Source organism: Malaclemys terrapin, chromosome 13, assembly GCF_027887155.1.
Source record: "Malaclemys terrapin pileata isolate rMalTer1 chromosome 13, rMalTer1.hap1, whole genome shotgun sequence".
Lineage (NCBI taxonomy): Eukaryota > Metazoa > Chordata > Testudines > Emydidae > Malaclemys > Malaclemys terrapin.
Window position 1 is genome coordinate 14,352,999 of NC_071517.1, and position 18,248 is coordinate 14,371,246.

General features: G+C 44.9%; 1 protein-coding gene across 1 annotated transcript; it reads left to right on the top strand.

The window, feature by feature from the left end:
• Positions 1-66: 66 nt before the first annotated feature.
• Positions 67-13,042, top strand: KCTD2 (potassium channel tetramerization domain containing 2). Its single transcript, XM_054047072.1, has 6 exons — positions 67-548; positions 3,541-3,649; positions 4,411-4,502; positions 5,599-5,694; positions 8,065-8,190; positions 9,304-13,042. Exons 1-6 carry the CDS (start codon positions 237-239, stop codon positions 9,331-9,333), a joined length of 765 nt encoding a protein of 254 aa, XP_053903047.1. The 5' UTR covers positions 67-236; the 3' UTR covers positions 9,334-13,042.
• The last annotated feature ends 5,206 nt before the right edge of the window (positions 13,043-18,248 follow it).

An 18,248-nucleotide genomic window follows, 5' to 3' on the forward strand; every position in this document is an offset into this window, starting at 1 on the left:
CTTGTGCCTGGGGCTCCCCCCCTTAACACAGCCATTGGTTTGTGTGCGTCGCGTGAGGATTTTGGTGTGACTGGGAGGTCGCTGGTGACCCGGAAGTCAAGTCCGGCTCTTCCTGGGAGGGGGGGAACAGTTGTGAGGGAAGCGATGGCTGCCGGGCGCCGGACCCAGCTCTCCCCCCAGCGCTGAGCGAGGGTGGCCGCCCTCGCCTGGGACTCCCCACGAAGTCACGGTCCAGGATGGCGGAGCTGATGGCGGCGGGGGATGGGCCGCCCCGGGGCCGTACGCCCAGCCCGGTACTGGGGGGTATCCCGGTTCCTCCCGGGCCGCCGAGCCCCCGCCTGGCCGGGCCTGCCTGTTCCGGAGGGGGGCTGTCCCCGCGTAGCTCCGAGCCGCCCGTCGCGGACAGGCCTGGCTCCGGCTCCAAGTGGGTCCGGCTCAATGTGGGCGGCACATACTTCGTGAGCACCCGGCAGACCCTGTGTCGGGAGCCCAAGTCCTTCCTGTGCCGCCTCTGCTGCCAGGACGGGCCCGAGCTGGGCTCGGACAAGGTGAGGGGCTGCGCGGGGCGGGCAACGGGCGCCATATGAACCCCCGACGCCGTGCAAACTCCTATGGAGACCACAGTCCCGATCGCATCCTCACGGAAGTCTCATCCCTTCCCCCCGAACTGACTAACCTGCCCCCCGCTAGAGATACAGAGCGGTTAGTGTCCCCTCTTCCGCCAGGAAATAGCAGGGCTGCAGCGTCCACATACACACTTAAACCGTGTTAGTCATAACCACCGCCCCAAAATAGCTGGGGCAGCGTGTCCCTACAGCCTCTAACGCCCCCTCCATTCACAGCAGGCTCCTCTCGCGCACACACCAGTCTAGGCTTTGGGCTACTTCTGCTGGGAGGAGGGGACCCAGTTCAGATCAGACAACTTGAGGGGGTTGAAGCTGTGGGCATTTATGCACCCAGCATAAACACCAACCCTACCCCCTCTCATCCAGATCACGTGCTGTGCGCATAAATCTTTCCTCTGTCTGTCTAGCTCCTTTTATGACAGCAATCTCTTACCCTCCCCTATACTCTTCCACTACAGCTATACCCACATCACAACACTAACTACCAGCTGTGTTTCCCCCACCCATGTGTGCTCAACACCTATAAGTGTATCACATGCCCCCAAATCCTTTAGGCTGCACCTAAACAATGACTTATTTATGAGGACTAATGAGTTTGGGGAAGTCCTCATCAATTATAAAACACTTGACTGTTCTCTAGATCTAAGTATTTAGTAACTTTTCTCAGCTTAGGAATATATTTGTCATTTCTCCTTTTCTTTATATTCTTCTGTGGTTTGCTTTATTACTTACTAAGTGTATTAATATATGCTATGTACTTTGGTCTGCGGCTTTGAGAACTCAGATTTCAACCTCCTACCCCTACTGGGAATTTCACAAATAAATCAATATGTTGGTAACTACAATCTTTATTTTCTAGAATATTCTTTATATAATTATCACACAACACTTTATTTAATTCTGTATCTAATTTCTCTGTAAACACTCCTTCCTCCCAACTACAAGATTAATCAGGAGTTAAAATTCCTACCTGTCAAATAATCTGTTTAAGGTATTTATAATAGTTCCCATTACCTTAGTATCTCAGTACAGAGTAAGAAGGGGTTCAGAAAAAAAAAAACACATTTATTCTGCTGTAAAGCAGACTGCCCCAATCTCAGTAGCACCTAATTTGCTCAATGAGCAAAATAAGCTGAACCATTCTGTGGTGTTTAAAAACAGCACTGTGACCTACTTGTAATGATCATGAATGCTTGCTGCGTCAAAGTATTTCTAAAAGGTCTGTGTTGTTCTGTGTCAACACATCAAACTTGATTCATAGAATCATAGACTATCAGGGTTGGAAGGGACCTCAGGAGGTCATCTAGTCCAACCCCCTGCTCAAAGCAGGACCAATCCAACTAAATCATGTGTGGGAAAGAAATGTGTTTTCTTTCACCTATTAATTGTTGATAATCTTACCATGTTGTGCACTGTGAAAGGCCCTACATTAGATCTAATTTGTTATTGCAATGTTGATTTTAAGAAGTAAAAAAATAAGGAGGTGCGCTAAGTGTCTGATGCATAGTTTAGAAATCAACATGTTGTCTAGAGGAGATGTAAACCATTAATAATTTGCAATGAGGCCTGGGTTATGTGTGTCTTATTTTTCTTTAATTTCCTCAGAAGCATTATTTTGTTTTCTGATTGAACAAGTCACAGAAACAAAAAGCAGACTGACATAAAAAGACTGCAGTTTTTGTAGGAGCAATAACATTTGTCCCTGTTGTCACAGTGCTGAGTGAGTGCTACTGTGACCTACATTTTTGTTTATTTTGATTTATAGGAAAAAGCACTTGTCCCTTAAGGTGCCTAGGTTTCGGGTCTGCCTGCATGGATCCAGTTATAGGATTTGGGGCTTAGTTCATAAACAGTTAAATATTTTTAAAATTTCAATATCAATAAATATTGGACTCACCAAGACAAACACTTTACCTTATTGTAACCCTCCCCCCAACCCTAATTGTTTGTTGCTGTCCATTATCACATTGTCTAAATATTGGGCCCACTCCAGCAAATACTCATAAGAGTAGGCCCCATTGACTCCTTTGAGATAGAGTTCGCAAGATTATGTTCTAAAGTTTTAATATATTCAGGTCATGGACTATCTTATTTGTCTGTAAAATACTGTAGAAATTTCTAAACCCCATCAGTAGCAGTTGGTGCTTTAGGAGCAGATATTTGTGCTAGTAGTCGCATCTAAGAAATAAATTGGTACATACAGACATGCTGAATCCAGCATGGTATATAAAGATAGAGATTTGAAATAAAGATTAACAAGGACTATATCTATGGAAATATGATTTAGAGAAAGAAATGAGTAAAATGTGAAATCTGTATCTTAAGTGATAAGCTGAGATTTGGACTATGTGCAAGGAAGTTTTGTTCTAAAGATGCATTTTATGGAACAAGAGCCATTTCAATGTAGTTAAATTTTAGAGCTGACGCTAATTTGCATTGTGGAGATTGCCTGATTCCCAAAAGGTCCTTTGGCCTTGGTGTAATTTTCAGATAAATAAAAAGGAGTTTAGGAGTTTGCCATTTATATAAACAGAAGGTTATTAAAAAAAATGGAATTGCCTCTTCTTTTTACGTGAAAGAAAACCCAATTCCTGTGATCAGGATGATCTGTTTCATGCTATTGCTCCCACACACCAACTTCTCTGGTTCACTTTAACCATCCCTTTAACAGGTACTCATGCTGGATCAGAAGTTGCAGAAAGAAAATTAGCGTAGACAGGCTCACTTGCCACATTCCAACCTTCCCCACCCCAAACACTACTCAACATTGCAAACATGGGCCTGTCTACACTACAGAAATTTTGCAAAGTTTTCTCATCATTGTTAACACCAATACAGCTTCAGGAGGGGTTAGTAATTTTAGGAGTCCCAGTGTAGAGAGGCATCTAGCTTGACTCCCATGTGTGTTTCACAGGATGAGACAGGGGCATATCTCATCGACAGGGATCCCACTTATTTTGGTCCGATCCTGAACTACCTCCGACATGGAAAACTCATAATAAACAAGGAGCTGGCAGAAGAAGGTAAGAAACATTTATTGCAGAGCAAACAACTGTAAACGCCCCATTGGCACGGTTTGACTTGCCAGTCATTACTTAGAGCTAGTCTGGGTGTGGAGGCTTCCTAATGCATTAACATGGTGCCTTGTGTGTCAGCTCCATTTCGCAATAATGCAGTTTTCTTTTAGATTCCCACAAAGACGCTCATGAATAATATGAAGCCGATATATACTGGAAGCAGAGACCTCTAGATCATAATGCAGGCTATCCTTGCTATGCCCAACTCATTGGCTTTGAACAGCAAATTGTACTTTTTGAGAGAGGAAACATTGTCTAAGAATGATCTCCTGTTCTCTTTTCAAAAACTGCAGTCCTGTATATCCAGAGACATAAATGGCTTTTTTGTAATATACTGAGATGATGAAATAGATTGATCTGAGATGGCTAAACCTATTTTGCCAAAAGCCTCCAATAAAAGAGCAGAATTTCTCTATTACAGCCTGGTGGGTTTCTATAATCCTAGAGAAGGGGGAGTATGCCTCTGTTAGATGATATATGCTTTCACATAAGGAGGCTATGACCATCTGAGTAGAGCATTTTCTTAGACTCAGATCAATACCACTATCCATTCTGTATCCATTTATTGTACCACATTCAGGCTTAGATTGCAAATATAAAGTTAACTACAAATTGATATGATGCACTGCATCCTTTTGATAAAATTGTCCTTATTCTGTTTTCTGTTGACTAACAGAATTTCTTCCTCTGCTTTTGGATTTTTGTAGGGGTACTGGAAGAAGCCGAGTTTTACAATATTGCATCCCTGGTGCGTCTGGTGAAGGAGCGGATACGGGACAATGAGAACAGAACCTCTCAAGTAATGCATCTTAAAACTTAAGTAGAAAAACTCAGTCATTTATAAAGGTGTGACAGAGGGACAGTGTGCTGCAGGGTGAGACACGTGACAGCAGACTTGGTGTCTAGTCTCTCAAGTAGTTGGATGTCCCTACTTTCTGGTGGATGCGAGCACGCATCCTTCATGGTTACTGGCACAGGCTCTCAAATCTACTCCCCGATATTTGCAGGTAGAGGTCAGGAGCAATTGAATTGAAGGGGGCTGGAAATGGGGTCAGTTGAAACAAGGCATGAAAATGAGGACTCAGACAATAGCTGGGACTTTGAGATCCAAAAAGCAGATTAGCTAGCTGACCTACTAAAAGATCTTATGAGTACATGGGCCATGCATCCCATTTAGAGAATGGGAGTTGCTTTAATATGTTTTATTAAATTGGCAATGAATAAAAGTGCAGTGATACTATTTTGGCAGAAAACATTAGGTTGCATAAACAGTTTGTGTGAGTGCCCAGTGTAGTCTATTTCCCTTTCCTTGGTGTGGGACGTTACTAGAATTGTGGGTCGCGCTTTCCCTAAAGCCAACCCTAAGAAAGGGAACTTGGGTGATTTTCTCTCCCATTATATTTACAAAATGAGATCTACGGACATGCTTTTCTTGTCCTTCCCAGACAATTTTAATATTTCCATCAAATATAAGCCGTCTCAGAACAGCATCTTCTCTCAGTATTTCTTTATTGCAATTCTTTTTGCTGCTGCTGAACTGTTGTTTTTAATTTTTAGACTCAATACTAGACGAGTAAAATTTTCAAAACACACCTGGAGGACTTGAGCTCCTATCATTTACGTGCTTTTGACAGTGTCACCTCAAAATCCTCACTACCCTCACCAGGAAAAAAAAATTCAACTATATAATGTAGACTAGTTTGGGAAAGTCTATGCAACTCAGTCTTCCACTTCTATTATAATCCTCAAGGCACAAAATAGATCAGGTTTCCCTACAAGAAGACACTAAAGCCTCAGCTGTATTTCTTTGTCTGAAAGCAAACACCGCTAAGCCAACTCCCTCTCCTGATTTTAAAATTCCTGCTTTTTGTTTTTTTCTCCCCTTGGTGCTTTAGGGACCCGTGAAACATGTGTACAGAGTCCTGCAATGCCAAGAGGAAGAGCTCACACAGATGGTGTCCACTATGTCCGATGGATGGAAATTTGAACAGGTACTGCTGCCAATGATTGCCATTCCTATATCCAAAGAAAGGGATCCCCCTGTGGGAACAGCATATGGAATGAGTTTAGATTTCTGTTTAACTACCCCTCTCACGACTCCTTCCTGCTGGCGGTGGGGAGTCTGTATCCAGAATCAGTCCACCTTATATGGAATAACTGGCAGGGGAACAACAGTAGCTTATTGAACCCATAACCAGAAATAAATAATGTTCCCTTGAGATTTTTTGTATCCTTGTCGGACTCTTAAGAAATTCTTCTCTCCTCCCACATTTTCCTGGCCCCACTGTGGAGCTTTTATCCAAGGAGAATGGTGGGATCCAGGAGAAGTGAAAACTACTTTCTTCAGAGCCCAGCAGCACAACCCCTTCACAGAGAAGTGTTGAGTGACAGGAGAAATACCTTGCCCTGCAAATGTGAAAGATGCTACATTTACAACACAAGTTTGCTTGGCCATGTTTCAAGGGAGTTGACTAGGGCATAAATCAGCCCCAACTTTGGTATCAGAAATCACAAACAGTTCTCTTGTGTGGAAATAAAGAACTTAAGCCACCAAGCTGGTCTATATATCATGACAGTTCCTGAACTGTAGCTGAGATAGATCTGCAATATCTGTTTGCAATGAAATATGAGGACCCCAAATGGCTCATAGGACTAATGGGATAGAGCCTTCACTTCTAGATCTATTCAAATCCAGCCCAGTTTAGTAGTGACCAAAAGCTGTGACTGTCTGCTAGCTGTGCAGTCACCAATCTGATATCAGTGTGACGGTTCAGTGTCCATTTTCCAATGGACAAGTGTCCATATCCAGGGGCGGCTCCAGGCACCAGCGCAGCAAGCGCATGCCTGGGGCGGCAAGCCGCGGGGGGTGGCCTGTCTGTCCCTGTGAGGGTGGCAGTCAGGCAGCCTTCGGCGGCATGCCTCCGGGAGGTCCACCAGTCCTGCGACAGGGACACCAAAAGCGCAGCACCGGTGGACCTCCCACAGGCATGCCGCCGAATCGGCGTGACCAGCGGCCCGCCCGTGGGCACGCTGCCGAAAGCCGCCTGACTGCCGTGCATCAGGGCGGCAAAACACAGAGCCGCTCCGTCCATATCACATTTGGCACTATTTACTCTTTGTTAGCAGTCTTAACACAGACACCAAGGATTGACCAGGGTGAGGAATTCAATTCCCCTGTCATCCCGACAGGTTCTCTCTATGGCTATATCTATGCTATGAGCTAGGGCTGCGATTCCTTGGCTCATATACACATACTCCACTAGCTCAATGAGAGCTACTGCGAGTATAAATAGCAGTGTAGCTGAGGTAGGAAGATAGCTGCTAAATATCTTTCCTAATTAACATGGATGCTGTGTATCCACAGTGACTTATGGTCTGAAGTGCAGCTGTTTATGTTCATTATAGTTTAGACGGTGAAGTGGTAAAATACAAAGGGAAAACAGTCCATTGACATCCTAAAACCAAGTCTTTTGTCCTCAGTAGTGAATCAATGCAACCATTAAAGCTCATTCATTGTACAAGCCATTTCCATTATTACAGCTTGGCTAATCCTCCTTCAGACCCACAGAACAATGGATATGATTATTATACTCAGGGGACAGGGAGCCGCATCTATCCCTTGTTATAAGTGTGAGGTTCTCTCTTCTAAAATCCTTTGTGCAGAACTAGTGTGTCCATTAAAATACACACAAGATTCATACTGTTTAGCCTTGGATTTTACATCCTGAAGAAAGTCTGAAGAGCAGGGCTGAGAAATACAAATTACCGCTATGCTGTTTACTCCAGGCTGTCACTTTAATGTAATCATTATAAAAGAATTGTGCTAGTTTGCCAGATGTCCTTTAGTTGTTGGAATATGCTGTCCTACCTTTGTGACAAATAAATTGCCTGTCCAGTGTTTCTGCATCAAAAAGTCAGAAGCTGAATTCCTAGAATTTCGTTAAACAAGTGTATCGTCTGGACTGAGTGACTCCTTCTGTAGAGCCCACATTGCCTGGCATATCCATTCTCTGAAGGTTTAACATTTTGTATTGCAAAATGTGATCAATATTTTCAATGTTTTCATTAATTGGAAAATGCATCACAGCTTTCCCTGTTACCCTTTCAGTCAATTTTCCCTGAGTTCAGCCACCACCAGGGGGCTCTGTAGCACGTCCAGTCATGGACCAAGAATATGCATACTATATGACAGGAAAGTTTATAACACAAGTTAATACCCCAGAGATTTTTGTCCTGTTGAAACTTTAGGTCTGACTGGGTTCAACCAGCCACACACAAAGCGATAACATGGACAGAGCAAAGTCCATTGGCTATTGCTGCATTAATCCTTACATCCTCTTGGTTATTTTCCTGTTCTTCAGCTAATCAGCATTGGATCTTCCTATAACTATGGAAATGAGGACCAGGCAGAATTCCTCTGTGTCGTCTCAAGGGAGCTCAATAACTCTACCAATGGCATTGTCATCGAACCTAGTGAGAAGGCAAAGGTGAGGAGCCTGGTTAAGAGAGTGGTCTTCAAATGTCCCCGTACACAGAAAAGAAATTCCACTATGCTCTAATGATGCCATGAGGTTGATAGTAGTGATTCCTTGCACACGCTTATTCTCTCACTCTTCCCTCTGCCCCCACATCCTCCAGTGAGATTTGCAGTTTTACTAGATGACATTACAGCAAATCTATCCAGTTCCAAAGCTCTTTGTACATTTCACATTGAGCCATAGATATACGGGAAAGTGATGAACTTTTTTTTTTAAATATGTAGAAAGGAGGGAAGGAGGGGTTAGCACAACTAGGAAGAGTGAAGCAGATCACATTTCCTAGCTGACAGCCATTGCAGGGAGTAAAGGAGGTTGGTTAGTTGTTTTCCTTTGATCAACCTTTGATCAGGATCTGAAAAATATGAAACTATCCTTCTGAACTTCCTATGTGCAACTGACCTGTCTCTAGAAGAGGCTTTATCATCTCTGATCTCCAGTTTTTCTAAAGGTTCTGAGGGAGGCTCATAGGTTTAGTGGTCTTGAGTATAGACCTTGGAACTAGTCACTCCTCTCCTAGCTCTGCCATACACGCTCTGTGGCCTTGGGCAGGTCATATAACCCAGCTGTAAAATGGTTATAATGCTTACCTCACAGAGGTGACTAGAATTAGCGTCTTAACATTTGTGAAGTAGAATATTATACTTTTTTAAATCCTTCTACAGTCATGCTGTTGAATCTGAGTGGGTGAGGTATCTGGGTAGAAAAATGGAAAGAATTGCATTATGGACCAAGACTATGCATCTTTAAACATGCACAGATCACACAGCCTCAAACAATAAATGTTATGACCAAAAGCCAAGTGTTTTTAGCACAGGCCTGTTATGCCTTGCGGTGACCAAAAGCCAAGTGTTTTTAGCACAGGCCTGTCTTTTCCAAGGAAATCAGTCATTCATAAAAGTTATATAAAAACCAACAGCCACTCCTGAAGATTCTTTGTACATTCCCCTCCTCCATCAATTTTTCCTTCCCCTATTGACACAAATAGCATTTTTCGAAACATGAGAACTAATATCCAAATTTGTCCAAGTTAAACCTTTATTTTACCGGTCCTTCTCTTTTCAGATTCTTCAGGAGCGAGGATCCCGGATGTGATCCACGTGTCTGGTTCTGTTATACTCCAAGATGTCAAAAGGGCAATCTAGCTGGGCAGAGCGTTTCTTCGCAGTTCAGCCTTGCTCTTGTACAGTAACCGAGCTAACGCAAAGCAAAGCTGAGCCTGTCCTGCCAACAGAGAATAATTCTGGTCAAAACCAAAGGCTTCCCCCTAATCCCAGGAAACAAAGGAAAGAAGAGACTCTTCCAGTCGGATAGTCCCTTTTTCAAATGTTTGTTTTTGTTTTCTTGGCCGGCGCTGTATTGAATTTTTCCAACAATGGCTGGGCCGGATTCCCAGTCAGAGCCTTTGGGAGGGTTGCTCAGGTCCATGAGCCCGTGTAGTCAGCCCAACCTCCAGTGGGATGGAGTAGGTGAAAGAGGATTTGTATTAGAGCTGTGCCATTTTGTGTGCCCAGGTTTATCAAGTAGAAAACTTGGAGATACCCTGCAGCGTTCCTCCCCACCAGTTGGCCCCACACAAATCAGATGAAAAGGGTTTAGAAATGAGTGACAAAAACAAGAACTGTTTTTTTATACTGAAACTTTTTTCATTCTTGCTTTGTATTTGTTACTTGTCGGGTTCCTGAGAGCCGAGTTCGATACAAAATAATCCTAGTGGGGAGAGCAGTTGTGTTTCTGTCTAATGTGGGCCTTGGGAGGGGTCTACTGCTGGCACTATTATATATGGGCTCTTGGCATATCCCGAAGCCCATTGCTCTTCATGCATTTTTAAAAATCGACATTGGCCCATGCTAGTGACAGAGTAAATGGTTCGGTCCTTTATTCTCTCCAGGTTGGATGAGAGTGGTGACAGGGATCCTGTCCCGCTTCCCCTCCAGGCCCTTGCCACAGCTCTATCTTAGCCTGGCATGATGTTATTTGATTTACCCAGGTTAGGGACTTGTTGCTGCCACGTTCAGCTTTGCCTTGTTTGTCTCCAGCAGCATGGACTCCCTTGATCTCCTGCTGTCTTCTCCCAGCAGGAGGAGTTAGGGGAGGCTTTATTTTGTACTGTAGCAAGCAGGTAGGTTTGTTTTAAATCCATCAGATAGTTTGGGGAGGAGAGCCCCTATTTACATATGGCAATTCCACATCTGCAGCCTGCTCATTACCCCACCTTCAGTAGGTCAGCCCGAAGTACCAAGGGGCATTGCAGAGACTTTGGGGGGCTTGGTGAAAGTTGCCAAAGTGTTGTAATGTTTCTTGTCCAAAGTGACGTGTCGACTTTTGTGACTTTTTTTGGAATGCCTTGAATGGACGTGCAAATGTTCGTTTGTGCCTCTTTCTTTAATTCTAATCTTAGCCAAACTGGACTCACTGGTCCCTTCAATGAATTGGTGCCACCCCTAAGCAGTGACATGTCCCTACTATCTGGTAAATGGAATTTCGTAGGAGTTTGCTGCATGTTTTTCCCTTCGTCCTGGCTTTGTCCTTTGTAGCCCAGTGCCCTGGCACCTGGGCTTTTGAGTCGAGTCCCAAACTGCCATTGAACCAAAGTTCCAGGTACACTGGAATTCACTGGCATTGGCAAGGCCATAGTGGACGGTCCTGGAGTAGGCCATGAGAACAGAATTCCTTGTTTGGAATGATCTGTGGGATTCCCCCTGAAGGAATTGGGTTCACTGTGGTCTTGTCAGTGTTTTGTGCATAGGGAAGTTCCCCATCCTGTCTCCTTGTTGACGTGGGGCAGAGGGCAGCGACCAGTGGTTTCTGAGGGTATGGATGACCTTTTCAATGAACAAGGTGCAGTAAAGAAATTCAGAGGGATACCCCCCCACACACACACACACACTCTCCAGTCCAGCTTTTCCCCACACTGCTGTCAGCATACCTCCTCCAGTGGGGTCTTCACCTCTTTCTCAGGAAGGAGGGTTGATTATCTTGTAGTAGCTAGTCTTGATAACAGACTGTGCCAAATGTCTGAACTCACATTGTGTCAGTTTTGGGCTGCTGAAATTCAGTTGGTGTGGCACCACACTCAATAATCCAGCTTTCGTACTCCCCCAATCTTCCCTGTCTGTCATGTGATGAAATGGTGTGGGTGTGATTGGACTGGATGCCTTGGCTGGGCCCAAACAACACTGTGATGTGTACATATAGCTCTTATCTATGGGTATCTTGTAGCCCCAGCCATTGTCAGTTTGTGGTCACAACTGAGAAATAAAAAAAAAAATATGCATATATGCAGTTTAGCATCATAAAAGCCACATATCACACTAGCCTTCACATCACCATCTATCTTTCCCCCCCCGGGGAGAAGGGGAAGTTGGGAATTAGTCAAGAAAGATCAGAGTAACGATAACAGGAGTAACTTAGCTGCCCTGTCAGACACAGTCAATACAAGCCCAACTGACTTGCTGTTCAGGCTGGTGGGCACGAAGCAGTGCTAGGTTTGCTTGGAGGGCGATGTTTTAATCTAGTACAATTTGAGTTGACAGAAGGATACCTCATTGCCTTTTTTGGGTCATCAAAAACACCATGCCTCATGAAGCCCATTTGAGGAGTGCCTGCTGTCAGAATAGCAGTTTGAAAAATACTACCGCCCTACCTTCTCCCCACCAGAGGGAACGGGCTCCAGTAAAACAAACCAGAAGAAGAACCTGGTAGTTACAACAGGCTGAGACCAGTTCAGTGTGTCCTGTATAAATTGCAATGGAATGAACATTTCTGCCAGCTACCAGACTATAAAAGTTAAATCCTGTTCTCTCCCAAACTTCCCCCTCCAATGAGAATTGTTGGAACTGGTCAGTGGATTTAATACCCCACTGGAACCCAATTGCTTTTTCTTCTTCTTAAAATCCAATAGAATGAGTTATCTTGTAGAAAATTATTCCTGTCATTTGCATCCTCACTGGATCTCATGTTCTTTGGTGATAAGAAGGGTCTGTTCTAGTCTTCCGGAAGGCTATGGACTCCTGTAGGTATAAAGACTTGCAGTCCATCAATAGCAGGATACTTTCCCAGATCACCTAGCTGGGAGTTTCTCCTCTTTACTGTCTGTGATAGGTCACCTTTAGCCCTGTGAAAGTCTGAAGAAGAACTGGTCTCGCTTGGTCTCCACATTCCATACTAGCTGCATCACTGCACTGCTGGAGATGGGGCTTTGTGTTCCATTTCCTTTAGCTCAGTCGCAACTATCTTCTCAAACTAAAACATGGGGTGTGTGTGGGGGGGAAATCACATCAAATCAGTCCTGTTGACCCTAGAGGGCAGTATATTTTGGTGAGTGGGAGGGGGGAAGCAGTGGTAGGAGGTCTGATAGATAGCTGTGGGGTTTTGTATCTCTTGGGAAGGTTCACTTTAAAGCATTAGCACTGGGAACTGAGAGCAAGTTTTATCTAAATTTCCCAGTGGCCTAAATTATTCCATTATGGGGAGACTGGAATTAAACTTCTCTGAAAGTGTCTTTGTTTCTGCACATTTTTAAATCAATCTTCTCAGGGGTGACTGAGTGGTCCGAGGGGAAGTGTGGGGGGGTGAGCCACAGGGGTGGGGGCACAGCTCCTCAGACCTCTGCAGCTTGGCCATGGGCTCCTCACCCTCAGGTTTTGCCTGCAAACCCAGAGGTTTTGTACAGTTTGTCACATGTCAGTGCCCTTTGCTACTGTTTTTCTTTGTTTATTAAATGTGTTTGAATAATGATTCAGATGCTGTGATTAATTTTTTTTCAATAAAGATTCTGAACTGGGTTGGAAGTTTGAACTAATGTCCTGTGTCGTGCTGCTTTGTTTGTATTGACTTTTCAACTGGGCTGTCGTCTTTTCATATAACTTTTTGAACACCTGTTTTACTCCACTGCCTACCACACACTTGGAAGGAAGGATGCTTTGGTGTAAACTCACAGTACACAGCTGTAAAGATTACAAGGTAAAAAGCAAAGGGGAAGAATGATAAAGCCCTCAAACACCACCACCTCTGTACATCACGATAGCACAAAAGACAGAAAACACTTTCTTCCCCCCCATGAAGTGATGATCTGCAAGTGTCCATTTGGAAAGAGATTGTACGGCAATGTTTAACAGTAAAAATGGTTTTCATTATTTCTAGAAGCTATTTTAAGTAGTTATTACATTACCCCAATCATAATGCACCCAGCATTTTCCTTATTTGTCTCTTAAGCAAGATTGATGGATTAGCAGAGATTCAATTTGTTTCCTGTTTACAGGGATTAATTTTCAGAAAGGCTTGAAACACAGCAGCACCAACAGATGGACAATTGGAGGGGGGAAGAGCAGGGAAAGAACTAAATAAGTTTAAAAAAATTCAGTCTGCCTGTAATAAGCCTGAAAGCCAGTGTGCGTTTGTGTCTCAGGTTTCCAAGCAGAAACTGCCTCTCAGAAAAGAAATGTCTAAATTTTGGAGCCAAGTCGTTGCTGCCTCCTACATCTGTTCCTGGTGCTGCTCTGCCTCCCTGCTTAGCACGAATACCTCTGCTCTGGTGACAGCCTACCTCCAAGAGCAAGGTCACTATCCCCTTTTTTCCTTTTATGGCTTTTGCTTCAGGAGATCAGCATGTGGGAGTTTGGGGCCATCTTAAAACTTCTGTCTATTGTCATCCTTGTGCTGGGATCTCAACGTACTAAATGTAAAATAAGCCTCCCATCAGTACCAGAATGGAGAAGTGATTTGCTCAAGATCACACAGAGAATCCGCAAAGCTGGGAAAAGAAACTAGGAACAAGGAACTGCTAGGCTCCTGCTCTAACCACAAAACTATATTCCTTCTTAGGGTCCATTTCTGAGCATGTGTGTAATCTGCCACCAACTCTGTTCCTGCAGCTGGCAAAGCCTTGACCACAGTAGGGACTCTCCCAGAGTTTGCCTCCACTGGTGCATGTTTGGAGCCTTAGTGGGAGGACGACTGCTGGAGTTTTGAACACTTACCTAACTGTCTAATCATTGTAACATTAGCTGCATCTATCAGGTCATCTGTGTTGGGGTTCTGATTAAGATGTCTAGATTAAAGAGATCTTCTTAAATTATTTAATTTAGATTATGGTCCAGGAGCTGTTGGTGAACTGAACTCAAAAGCTTTTCCCAAGCCCCTGACCCGTCTCAGAAGGTGACAGAGCACAGCTAGCAATAGTTTCAGGTTCAAAATGCAAACTGCTTTGGCAGAATAGGAAGTCAGGTTGTGTTAGGGTGACCAGACAGCAAATGTGAAAAATCAGGATGGGGGTAATAGGAGCCTATATAAGAGAAAGACCCCAAAATCAGGACATCTGGTCACCCTAGGTTGTGTCTGCATTGTGACAAAGTTCCTCCTCTATCTTGGCGGGTCCTGCACTTATTGGCAGATTTTCTTGCCTCAGAGATTCACCGTGTGGGTTGGGGAACAGCCCAGAGACCTTTCCCTCTGAAAGAACCCACAGTCCAGGTCAATTGGGAGGTTTGGGGGGGGGGGGGACCTGGGACCACCCTCTACTCCAGGTTCCAGCCCAGGGCCCTGTGGACTGCAGCTGTCTATAGTGCCTCCTGTAACAGCTGCATGACAGCTACAACTCCCTGGGCTACTTCCCCATGGCCTCCTCCAAACACCTTCCTTATTCTCACCACAGGACCTTCCTCCTGGTGTCTGATAACACTTGTGCTCCTCAGTCCTCCAGCAGCACACCCTCTCAGCAGCTTGCGCCTCTTGCTCCCAGCTCCTCACACTCACACCACAAACTGAAGTGAGCTCCTTTTAAAACCCAGATGCCCTGATTAGCCTGCCTTAATTGATTCTAGCAACTTCTTAATTGGCTCCAGGTGCCCTATTAGCCTGCCTGCCTTAATTGGTTCTAGCAGGTTCCTGATTACTCTAGTGCAGCCCCTTCTCTGGTCACTCAGGGAACAGAAAACTACTCATCCAGTGACCAGTATATTTGCCCTCTACCAGACTCCTGTACCCCACTGGTCTGGGTCTGTCACAGCATGTACATTCATTGTATGCAGTGTTGCTGTGTCAGTCCTAGGATGAGAGAAGTAATCTCTTTCATTGGACCAACTTCTGTTGGTGAGAGAGACAAGCTTTCGAGCTACCTGCAGAAGAGCTCTGTGTAGCTGAAAAGCTGGTCTCTCTCACCAACAGAAGTTGGCCCAATAAAAGATGTCACCTCACCCACCTTGTCTCTGTACATTCATTCACATTCACAACAAAGCAAGTCCTGTAAGCAGTAATTCAAAATAGGAAGTCCATTTATAATTGAACCTCAGTTCCTCAGCTTTTATTCTCTTAACCTGCACCTATAAAACTGTCCAAGCTTTTACAGATTCTGACTTGTGTGAGTACAGTATCAAAAAACTAGTTCAGAATCTTTGTCAACCAGGTAGATGGTTTTCCACAACTAACAGTTTAATACTGCTGCATCTGAGGCTATGTCTATACTACCCGCCTGAATCGGCGGGTAGAAATCGACCTCTCGGGGATCGATTTATCGCGTCCCGTCAGGACGCGACAATCGATCCCCGAATCGGCGCTCTTACTCCACCAGCGGAGGTGGTAGTAAGCGCCGCCGACAAAAAGCCCCAGAAGTCGATTTTGCCGCCGTCCTCACAGCGGGGTAAGTCGGCTGCAATACGTCGAATTCAGCTACGCTATTCACGTAGCTGAATTTGCGTATCTTAAATAGACTCCCCCCGGTAGTGTAGATGTACCCTGACTGAAAATACAGGGTCACTAGGCGGGTTGCTGTGGAGGCCACAACTCGGTGGAATCTGGGGATGCAATCTGTCCCTTGTAATGTTAACTATTCTCAAACCGGAGCTATTCCAAATATTTATCTCTGTTTTCAAGTCATTTCTTTGCTTCCCCCCAGCAGCCATATTACAAGATCTATTGTGAGCTACTTTTTACCATGAGATCAAAGTGAACCCATGTGTAAAAAAATACTGCTCTTACTACTACATACATACAGCTCTTACTATTTCTGCACGGGCATAGGCTACAAAGTTCAGTTCTGAAGTTTCCTAACATTCAGGAGTGTTCAGATCCAGTGCAGTAGGGGAGGTAGAACATAAGAGCGGTCATACTGAGTCAGACCGAAGGTCCATCTAGCCCAGTATCCTGTCTTCAGACAGTGGCCAATGCCAGGGGCCCCAGAGGGAATGAACAGAACAGATAATCATCAAGTGATCCATCTTGTTGCCCATTCCCAGCTTCTGGCAAACAGGCTAGGGACACCATCCCTGCCCATCCTGGCTAATAGCCATTTATGGACCAATCCTCCAAGAACATATCTAGTTCTTTTTTGAACCCCGGAGGAGGGAGTATAGTTGGGTTGCAGGTTTGCAACATAGCTGGCCTCCAGTTAAAAGCGCTTGAGCAAAGCTCCAGACTGTAACAAGCAGAACTCGTCAAAGGAACACTGCCACATTTCTGTGCCTGCTGCCAGTCTAGTGTGTCCACTCCCCGTGCAGCTCCTCTGAGGTTCATTCTAGCTCCCTTCTTCTAAGGAAACGGCAGAGTACAATTCAGCCTCTCCAGTGGATCACACTGTCTGATGGCATCATAATTGGAATGTTCAGTGAAACTCAAGTTTGGTTTATGATGTCATACAGAAGACTTAGCTGTCCCATGAAGGGCTGCCTACTGGAAGGGAGTCCTCAGGGGGAGCTGCTAAAGGGCCAGGGAGAACAAAAACCAACCAGTGACTTGGCATTGGAAGCGGTGCCAGGCTCTGAGTGGCAACTGTCAGGGAATATCCTTTGGTACTGCCATGTAACCACTTCCTCATTGGCATAGGGAGGCATGAGTGACCTCAGATCCAAATAGATCAGGTGAGTATGGGGCATTTGCCAGAGTCTGGCTTTGCAATAGAATGATCACTGACCCAGAATTGGTAAGCCCATAAAATCCATTCACTTTGTAAGTCTTTGGATTGGCCACCACCTACCACCCTCTGGAATATTCTACAGGGAATTAACAAGATTTAACATATTTAAAAATATGGTAATGACATGATGAACTATCATCTACAGGTGTTTTTTGCCATGTAAAGAGAATGACCCAAATTCAGCCCTGCCATAAGCCAGTCACTGATGATTGCAATGGGAGATGAGCTCATTTAGTCCAAAACTCAATTTGTCCTAAAAAATAGTTCTTCCCTGAGAGTCTTTCAGCCCAATGAATCTGAGTATCTCAGCTGAATGAGGAGGGTTGTCCCTTGCCCTCTCCAAGGTAGCCTGTTTGTGGTTCTTCAGGCTTTCCAAAGGGACATATGGTCTCTGCACCTGCTCAACTGTGCTAGAGAACAGTCCACACCTGGGTTGGGGTCCTGCATTTCCTCATGTTCCCCTTGCTCTGATCCCTTGTGGCTTTTTGGTGGGCTGCCAATATCTCAAAAATATAAACTTGTAGTAGCCAACCTCTATGTGATGCTACTGGGGAAAACTCCAGCTATGACTGTTCACACTGCTCATAGTGTCTCTGGTCCTGTTATTGTGACCATCTTTCTCCTAGCTAAGAAGGATTCAACATTAGGAGTTCTTGTACTATTCCCTCACTATTATCACACAGCAATAGAGCATGCTGTCCCCACAGGCCCTCCAAGCTAGGAAGCAAGCAAAGACCCATGTAGGCAGATTGATCCACCGAAAGGAACTGCTCAGGCAGAAGTGTGTCTGCCTAGATACAGAGCAGTACATCTATGGATAGAGTAGGACACGGGACCTAGGACTCCTGACTTTTATTCCCAGCTCATATGCCCACACTGCGATAAAAAAATCCACGACACTAAGTCTCAGAGCCCAGGTCAGCTGATGCAGGCTCAGGGGGTTCAGGTTATAAAGTAGCAATGTTGACTTTCAGGTTTGGGTTGGAGCCTGGGCTCCGAGACCCTCCCCCCCTCACATGGTCTCAAAGCCCGGGCGCCAGCCCAAATGTCTACACTGCTGTTTTACAGCCCCCCAGCCTGAGCCCTGAGAGCCTGCGTT